Consider the following 10435-nt stretch of genomic DNA (forward strand, 5'->3'; position numbering starts at 1 on the left):
TTGTCCAGATGACTCCCGCTGCTCTCATGTTTTGCAATCCTCTCAGAAAGATGTTTCAAATCTTTGTAACCCATCCTCGACCAAGTACCATCTCCACCAAATAGCAGAAATGGAAAACAGAAGAGTGCCTTCTTTCGTATGCTAACCGTTAGCAACTTTTTCTTCAAAAACCATTCCACGTTAAACCCGCGGGTTACTTTTACCAGCAGTTTGAGTGATGACAATATCCTGTGGCTGATGGGCACCAAGTCGCTTTACTTCAAGTTCCCTCTCCAAATTAAGGGTTACAAACCGGTGCTCAAGTATGAAATCCACTTTATTAATTTTCTCAAGTTATCTGGCGTTTGTGAAGCTAACAAGCTAGCTAAGACAATCTACCCTCCTTGCTCTTCTTGCCGACTAATGTTGGCCCCAGAAAGACAGCCAATCAGGTCTGAAATACAAAATTACGCTGTAGTGGGGCTACCGGCTGTCAGCCCCACTTGGCATCAAATTCATGTGATCTACATTGATCACACTAACATTCTGAGCATGCGTATTAATATTTTCACACGTACACTGTACATTGCATTGTCAGAGAGGAGCTAGCCCCACATTCACGCTTAGCCTATGGCCTACTACTGCAAACTTGAATCGGCAGAACGCAGGCTGAAGCAGCAAGGTAGGGACCAATGAACATGAAACAAAATCCTAACAAAAATGATATGCAATTTAGGAAGATGCTATATTCATAGATAATAAACTATAGGAAGTAATCTTCAAGAAAAAAAAAACATTTTGTTGCAGTTCTTTCTGTTGACAACAGGTGGAGCTGTGCCCCACCTGCCCCCAATGACCAGTCACCCCAGACAACAGCAAAGACAGTCAAAAGATGTTGGCCTCACAGTGCCTTCATAATGTATTCAGAACCTTGCACTTAATACACACTGTGTTGAGTTATAGACCTTTTTGCCTGAATCTATACACTATACCCCATAATGACCAAGAAAAAATATATTAAAAAAATAAGAAAAGAAATACTGAAAAGAAACATCTTCATGTACATGAATATTCAGAACCTTTGAGTGAACTGCGATCTTCAGGTGTCCCCACAGATGTTCAATGGGGTTGAAATGTGGATTTTGGCTGGGCTTCTCAAAGGCAATAAAAGATCAGTCAAAAAGCCACTCCAAACTGTCTTGGCTGTGTGTTTCGGGGCATTGTTGTGCTGAAAGATGAGTATTTGCCCAAGTTTCAGGTCCTATGCGCTTAGGATCAGGTCTGCTTGAAGGACCACTCTGTAAGTACTCAGTCCACCCTTCCGTCACTCCAGACCAGTCCCCCAGTCCATGTTACTGAGATGCATCTCCATAGCATGATGCTCCTGCCATCATGCTTCCGCATAGGGATAGTATTAGCTAGGTAATGAGCTTTCTTGCTTTCTCCCACATATTGCTTGACATTCAGACCTAATAGATTGACTTTAATTTCATCAGAACAGATATTATTTTTCCTCATGCGCTCAGAGTCCTTCCGGCACCTTGACATATGCCTTTAACTCAAAAGTGACTTCAGTTTAGCTACTTTACCATAAACACCTGACTGAAAGAATGCTGACAGATTCTTCAGTCTCTGCAGAGAAACTCTGAGAGAAGTCATTGGGATCTTGGGGATCATCCTGAGTAAGACCCTTCCTGCCCAGTTACTTAGTTTGCCCAGATGGCCACTTATAAAAAGTCTATGTGGTTCTAAACTTCTTAAATTTCACAATAAATGTAGCCCATTGTGCTCTGGAGAAATTTCAATGCTTGAGGAGTTTTTTTATATAACATTCCCCAAACTGATGCATAGGCGGTCTACAGAGTTCCATGGACTTCTTGTCTTGGTTTTTGTTCTGACATGTACTGTCAATTGTGGGATCTAATATAAACATTTCTATGCCTTTCTAGATAATTTTCAATTAATGGAATTTGCCACAGGTGGATTCCAATTAAGTTCTTAAGATATATCAAGGATGATCAAAGCACACTGGATGCATTCAAGCTCACATTTGGAGTGTCATGGCAGAGTTATAGTCTGTAACAGATATACCATTGCATTCATTTTACCGCAGCATCCTGCCATGGCAAAATCTTTCCCGCCACGTCAAGAAAATCAATCATTGAAACTTTTTGTTGGACAAATCATTTGTCAGGATAGAACATTGTTTGAAAAAACAGTTGTTCTCCATGTGAGCACCGCGTGCAAAACAACACTTGTTCTCCCAGGGCGCGAATGCCTCCGTAGATGGAAGGAGATCACCACAGGAACGGACATTTAAGGTACCAGTCGTTTGTTTGCTTGACTACATTAATTAGCAAACTTTTCAGTTAAAATAAATTCTCACTTAGTTTAGATGTAACGATCAATATTGCTACCGCAATTGTATCCTCTGTTATACCGAGAAACAATGGCGTAAGGCAAAGCAAGTTTTGCTAACTAACCGTACTATTTTGCCATGCTAGCTAGTTGTTCATCCAACATTCATTGCAACGTAAATGGATCCGTTTTTGTGATTTTCTTTTTCTTAAGTTGAAATATTTTAATCCACTGCAGCAAAAGAGAGAGGGAGAGCAGTCTCCCAAAAGTCAGAATGAAATTATGTATTTTTCTGAAACTAAATTACCTTATTAATTAGGATAAACTAGATTAGTAGCCTACCAGGGCAGAGAGGAGAGTAAAACAGATATGGAGATAATGGAAGAGGAATAGAGGCAGAAAGTAAAAGAAGAGATGGAAGAGGCAATAGGAAGAGAGAATAAATGGAGTGGAGGCAATAGGAAGAAAGGTGAGAGAAGGAAAGGAAAGACGAGAAGGAGCAGCAGGGCAATGAAACGGAGGGCATCTAGCAACCAGCGTGTGCCACTCTCTCAATGCCCCCCCCCCCCCCCCCATCAAACAGCCAGCCGACAGCAAGAACATTTTCCAGAGGGAACACTGGCCTGTAGGCTAAAACACTATGCTGAGACATATTCACATTTGTTTTAAAGCATTATAACAAACACTTAGACTAACCATTTGTTTTATCACTGACGTTAGTTTATCAGGCAAAATGAATATGCTAAGAATTACATTGTTCGTTTATTCATTCTACAGCATTATAAAGAATAGAACTACTCACCTGTACGATCTTGTTGTTGTTTTTTATTATAAATGCTCTATTTACTTGCAGGATTTTCTAAATAAAGCTATATGTATGACAACCCCACCACAAAAAGAAATTCTTAGGCTTAATGAAAACCCAGCAACAGAAGGCGAATCTTATACCTACTGAAATATTAATAGACTTCGGACAATATAAGACAGCCTATTTAAGATTATAAGTTTTATTACATTAACTTATGTTATGCTTCTTTTTTTTTTTTTTTTACAACTTATTGAAATGGAACTCGATTAAGCCCCTCAGTAGAAGGTTGTTCATGAAAGGGGGGAAAATCAAGGGTAACAAGGAAGGAAACCCTTATTGATCCTCAGACAGCACAACCGCTCCCTGCGCCCCTCCAAATTGGAGTGGTTGTTTTAGATGTACTAGCCCAATCGTGGTTGGACCATGTGTGCAAACAAATATACCATTCCTTTCTGACAAAAAAAAAATCAGGTACACAAAATCTCTTCACAAAAATAAGATTGCAGATCCTTATGTTATTAGCTGCAAAAACATTCTCACTGTGCACCTTCAAGGGAACATTCTCAAAATGTTTGGGAATGTTTGCAGTTAATTGGGATAATTCTAGCCTACTTTCAGTGCTCAATGGAAACTAAATATGACATTATGGATTTCAAAAAAAAAAATCCTGTTCCAAAGCAAACTGAGACTGGAATATCAAATAACTATATATTTATATACGAAAACACAAAGCTATAACAACCTAGGTATGGAGGACAATTTCAGGAGCGCTTTCAACTCTAAACTCAGGAAGCCTTTCGCCTGCATGACCCACAAGCCTCTTCTACCTTCGCTCTGTCTCATTAGTGGGCTTAAAGTACAGCCCTGCAGGTAAATTGCAAGTAGCGTGCTCACAAATCTGTCGTCCCAATTACTCACAGGACATATTGTCACTATTTTGAGGCAAGATCAAGGTTGTACTTGTTGCTTTTTTACATGAGAAATTAAGACATCCACAGGGGAACATGTTTTTTTCCTTTACAGGAAAGTCCAAAAAAGAAAAGAAACAGAAAGAGAGAAAGTGGGGAGAGTATTGGGGGAGGTCTACTATCCCTGGCTGAATGGCTGAAAGAAGGTGGGGATGGGGGCTATCATTGTGATGCAAATGTCAAGAGCCCTGGCTGCTGTTTGTGGCAGGAAATGTAATTAGCAGTTGTGTAGCTACGATACAAACCAGGTGGAATGTGAAGAATGCCCCTAGTGAAAGAGAGAGAGAGAGTTAGAGAGAGAAGGAGAGAGAGAGAAAGAGCACGAGAGTGAGAGAGCGAGCGCGAGAGAGAGACAGAACGAGAGAGTGAGAGAGACAAAAAATTATTTCACAACAAGTTTTAACCTGTAGCTACTTATAGCAAATCATGGGTAACATTCTATTTACCGGGTGAGGCCGTTTCGCAGTACCTTGAAAACAAAGACATACTTCGTGATTTCCAAACAGCACAGATATACTGTAGCACATGGACACTTCAGATGAAACAATTTCCCTAATGTTGGTTTGGTAGCTACAAGTGGTGGAGGTGTATAATGTAACAGAAGAAAATCTGAACTCTGCCCGTTTCTTGTATAGAAAATCACCATACAATTATTTTCCATGCACACATTAACAACTCCCCAAAGGTATTCCTCTTTGCGGTGCCTCTGCACTGTTCAGTGAATTCATGACATGTTTGACTGGAGTTTTGGTGCATCTCATTAAAATCTGAGTGGATGTCAGACAATCAAAGTTACAGACAAGATGGTTCAGTAAGCACAGCAAGAAGAAAACCAATTTCAAGTGCTCTTGGATCTATACACCATAACTTTAAAAACAACAGAGATAACATCTACATAAATTATGCACAATGCTACTAGTGACAACTAATGGATTTTTAAAGATGTGAATTAAAGCTACAAAAACAATTGAACAGATTACGGTCATAAAACAAGCCATCAGCATCACATCGATTGATAGAGCTCAAGCAAATACTCTGCCATTGAACTGCTGTCCACAATAGAGATGTCAGGGTAACAATTCCTCAAATATTTAATTCCTAGGTTTACATTGTTATTTGCGACACACAATTACTTCAACAGAGTAGTCTGAGCAGTGCGCTAATAATTGATCAGGCAGCCACTGGCCAGGTATGAGACAGAGAGGGGTTGGGCTGGGACTCATCCAGATGAGCTAAATACAGCATGAACACACACACACACACACACACACACACACACACACACAGATCTGTCTTGGGTCAACCTCCCTCCCAGGGACCACTGCAGCTGTCCATTTGAGAGCGGCGGTGTACGAGAGACAAGTCCATTAAAAACTCAACATGGTATAGCGTTACAGTGGACACTACTAAAACCATCCCAAAAACAACACCAGGGTAGATTCTTAGGATAGGAGTGGACGTCACTAAACCGGGACCACGACAGAAGAACAGGACACTTCGGCATCTCTTGGAGATCCAAGCAAAACCACGATGCGTTAATAACAAAAAACCGTCGGTTCACTGCACTTCAGTATAGGTATATGGAAGGCCCTGCGGTATGGCACATATATCAATGTGTGTCAATACCTGTTTTGTGGTGGTAAAAGTAGTAGGAGCAAAAGTTTGGTTGAAAGTTAGGTCAACCCAAAACATACATACTTTCATCCGGACCAAATTAGTATTTTGCTTGAGCATAATTCTGTAATTGTGAAGATGTTTCATAATCAAGCACTCGAAGAAGAATCTTGCCATTTTCATAAGAGTACAAAAATAAATATGTAGTACAATACTTTAGAATGGGTTTAACTAGTCAGTACCATCTGCTTTCCAACCTGTCTTACTCTCCCCAATAAAGCACCTTTTCCTGCTGACCTGCCTCTGCAAGTCAAAACTATGTACGCCCGGCACATCCACGGGTATGAAAATATGCTGATTGAAATTGTTTAAATTAATGAAACATTACACCTCCAGCCCAACACTCCATCCCTGACTGGGTGCATTTGTATTTAAAGTGAATAATAATAATAATAATGGCAATAATAAAGTGGTCTGACATCATAAAGCACTTTTCAAGGACCAATGTTGGCATGCAAACAAAAGAGAAACATGCAAAGATTCTTAGTGCATAGAGTTTCAGGGACAATTCCTAATTTTCTTTTAGACCAATCAAAGCTAAAGTAGACTATTGTTTTGTAAGTAAGCTGATTTGTTAAAGCAAGTGCATAAATCTCTCAGAAATTGATTTAAAACTTGTTAAACATCAGGGGTATTATTAAAATGTCATACACAATTATATGACCTCATCACATTGTAACAACTCCCAACAGACTCCGAAGGGTTGAACATTTCACTACGCCTTCCTTCCGCCAGGAAGTTGCATGAGTTAAAATGATGGAGGGAACTCACACTCATCTGACAACCTCAGTTAGCTTTGCAGGTGCCTGAGATGCCGGAGGGAATTACTTTAGCATGATGAGACCAGGAAATCCCTGCTGACATTGCATCCCCCTCCCAGGGGCGTCCCAGCCCTTCATCAGCTAGCAACAAAGTCAATGCTCAAATCTAGACTGCAATGGTCAGTTTGGTGTTACAAAATAGTACTATAGACTGCTGCGCAACCTTGAAGTTCCAAATGTAAACTTTTTAAATGAAACTTTTTGAGCACAACCCTTATTTAGTTCAAAAACCAATGGCAATTGAAAATTTACACAGCAATTTATGTGAATGGAAGCAGGTATTGGGGCCATCAATAATGCATCTCAACATGAATCATTCAGTTCTCCTTGGGAGATGATTGCTATGTTGAAGTCCACCTGTTACTGTGTATTCCATTACCAGAAACCAGATATTGTGTTAATAAAAATAATGATTTTTCATGCCACATAGATACCAAACAAATTTTGCTGCTACAGCAAACAGGTCTCAGAAAAGAACATCTGGAAGTTGTCTTAAAAGGGATGTTTATTAGATTAGGATGAACTAAGTGGGGACAAGTGAAAATACAAAAATACTAGTTTCAACTAACACAAATATAGTAAAAATTGTCAGCGGACAGAACGGACTGCGATAAAGACATTGCTTGAATAGGATAGGATGTTGCATAACTAATAGCATTTACATGCAATTACATCACACCTTAAATTAATGTTAAATTAAAAGTGTTTCCATTACCAATTTAGAAAAAAGTGTGCATTAAAAACTTGTTCATTACTAATGAAAAATATGACATTTCATGTTATCATGTAGCCTGCAAAAACCATAATGAATTCAACGCAATAATTAATGTATGCCTAACAGATCTGAAACAGTTTGATGAAGAAACTTAAAAATTGTAATGGGAAGTCAAGATATTACCTTGTAAATGAACATCATTCTAACAGTTGGACAGTCTAAATATTTTTGTACCCAAGGGATTTAGAATTTTCCAGTGAAGCTCAGTCAGTATATCATGGAGCTTGCAATGACAGGTTGTGAGTTTGCTTCCTACCACGTAAAGGTATGGAAATGTATGCACCTACTATGGTACGGAAAAGAAGGTCAACTAAATGTTTTTGTTTAATTACTGGTGAATTATTTCCTGATAACCTTACATATACTTTGAAAATGATTCAGCAATCACAATTAATTTCTACAATAATAGCATCACATGTAATAATTGCATATTTCTTTAAACTATATTGATAACATTCAGAATAGTATTATTGAATTGGCTTATTATTGGTTATTTAATTGTTATATGAAAATAGAAATGTGCTTTGGTTAAGCTTACTCTTTTCTTAAGCGCAAATATATTTTAAAAAGCATGTAAAATAAACGGCCCCGGCATCATTGCTCCACGCCCCTCCCAAAACGAAATTGACAACGGTATGGCATTGACTGATGTGGCCAGTAAACTGGCAAGTTATCCGCTTGTTCCGTTGTTTGTTTAAAAGTTAGCAAACAACGACTACCAACGTTAGGAATGAGCTCGAGCCACTGTTTAATGTACGACAAAAGTTTTAGCTAGCTAGTGAAAAGAACAAGAAACGACAGTTGGTATCAAGATAATGGAACTAGCAAATAATGTTAGCTAGCTAAATTCAGCACGAAGAAATCTAACAGCAAGTTAAGACGGGTCTCTTTCGAGTTAATTTTGAGAACGTATATCAATGTCAAAAGAACATATTAGAGAGGAGGGTTTGTAAAATAGTAAATTGTCTAATGAATTTGAAATGACCAATATTAAGGTTATAGTATGGCATACCTAAGTCTGTTGCCATTTGAGGTACGCTAATACTAGCTAACGTTACCTGACCCAGCTAAAGTATCTAGTTAACGTTGGCTTACTCAGATACAGTTAACTGCTGATTTAGCTAATAACATTAGTAAACTCGCTGAATGAAGGTGGTGCACCATGTCAAGTGTATTGTACTATAGCTTACATTTAGTTAGCAAGACAACATTCTTGCAAGTTGTCATATCACACATCTGCAATGTAAAAATGATCAACAACATTTCACCTATGATCATCTGTTATGAGATCTTTAGCTGGCTAACTCACAACCTGTAGCTACCGAAGTTGTCAATTTCAGAGTACAATAAGCATAAATATAGAATGTTAGAACGAAACACTGGCCATTCAATTATGCAAACAACCTGTCACAAGTTTAAGCCTGGTATAGCATGGATAACTTACTAACTCAACAAACGTCAACTAGATTCCTTTACAGTACTATCACTAGTTTGAAATCGGATACAAATGGCTGTAAATCAATCTTTGAATGGAGTAAAGCACGTTAGCTTAGCTAGCTGGCTAACGTTGCTAATTTAGTTTGCGAAGTTAACGTTATGTTAGCTACAGTAATGCTTGACAGATTCGAGGGGGGATGTGACGAAAGAAAAGTAACGTTAGCTTCCTAGCTAGGGTGTGAAAAAGAGAATGGTATGCAATCAATGCCAAAGTAACTATCGTTATATTCCATATTAGAATAAATGTATCGTCTCAACTCTGTAAAGATATAGTCACCTTTGCCTTGTATAAGTTCTGCCCTGGCTGTGCTCTCTTTCCCCTCTCTCACTTGCTCGATGAGTTCCAGTTGCTGCTGCTGCTGTTGCTGAGTGTTGAGCCCGTTGGCAAGTAACTGTCTCCACGGCTACAGTCACTATGGCGCGCGGGGGTCTCGAGGCAACTGTTGCTACCCTCTCCATCATACGTCAGTGTCTAAAAAAAAAATATTAGGGCGGGAATACTGCATCGACTCCGCCCAAATAAGGAAAAACTCGACCTGTAGGTTACACCACTAGTGGGCGCTAGGACTCTAAACAAACTTAGCAGGCTGACCATATGGCATAGATTTAGCTATTAGTTTCTCATCCACGAATTGGAGATGTGTTTGAAAGTTCCAACAGTCTGCAGATTTGTGGCATTTGTTGTTAAAATATTTCACAGAATGTATACAACATCTAGATGTATACATTGTAGTCGGTGCCGCTCTTATCCTGGGTTACTTACATTTAGGTAATGAATATGCTGCAGGTGTAGCAGAAGAATAGGTAACGAATAACGAGCCGAAGCGGATGTCAATAAACAATCATCATCCATCCATAGTGAACACAAAAACAAGTAATAATAAGTATGTGTTTGATAAGAACAATTATTAATCAGTCTGAAATATGTTTCGAGTGACCTCTTCAACACACCATGTCTAAATACGTAATATCCGGACCACATGGTGGCAGTAGGTGTCCATAGTTTTTCCATAGCTGCTACACTTTTGCTTTTAAATTCGCATTTTCAAATACATTAAAATGGTTTGAAATATTTGTTTAGTGGAAGAAAAAAATAATAATATGGACTTATAAATAACAAACGTAGCGCACCGACAAAATAGGAAATCCCCATTGTGAGGTGTTTGTGCTGTTAATGAGGGAGAGCACGTGTTATTCAGTCATGTTTTTAGCATTTAATCTCTGGACGGACAGAAATGCTACATTATTGTGCACGCATACACAAAAAATTTATCTTTCTCGTAATAAGGTGGATGAAAAGTATCTAATAAGGGAATTATTGAACACCACATCTTGATCTTTCCATAAACATTTATATATATTTAAAAAAAATGCACTTGTCAGTGCTTCTTGAACTGTTTTCTTCATCGTTTATTACATTGCGAATCGATTTATACGGATAGACACGTTTTCTTGTACGTTTTTCGTGACCTGATCTGTAAGCAATCTACACGTACGTATACTTCCGCTGGGTGTGTATTGGAGCAGAGTGCGTCGTTTTTTGTTTTAGTTTTAA

The 10435-nt window shown here is 38.7% G+C and overlaps 1 protein-coding gene across 3 annotated transcripts in view; it reads right to left on the bottom strand.

Annotated features, from left to right (window-relative positions):
- rfx2 (regulatory factor X, 2 (influences HLA class II expression)) overlaps positions 1 to 9823 on the bottom strand; it is a 40143-nt gene extending 30320 nt beyond the window's left edge. For 2 of the 3 annotated variants that reach the window (XM_010871825.5, XM_010871821.5), the window contains exon 1: positions 9644 to 9823. In XM_010871825.5, coding sequence (XP_010870127.1) covers positions 9644 to 9733 — 90 coding nt within the window. In that variant the 5' untranslated portion in view covers positions 9734 to 9823. Of the gene's footprint in view, positions 1 to 9157; positions 9353 to 9643 lie in introns of all 3 variants that reach the window. The other variant, XM_010871824.5, reaches the window with a different exon arrangement.
- Between the last annotated feature and the right edge of the window lie 612 nt (positions 9824 to 10435).

Source organism: Esox lucius, chromosome 8 (assembly GCF_011004845.1).
Source record: "Esox lucius isolate fEsoLuc1 chromosome 8, fEsoLuc1.pri, whole genome shotgun sequence".
In the NCBI taxonomy this organism is placed as follows: Eukaryota; Metazoa; Chordata; class Actinopteri; order Esociformes; family Esocidae; genus Esox; species Esox lucius.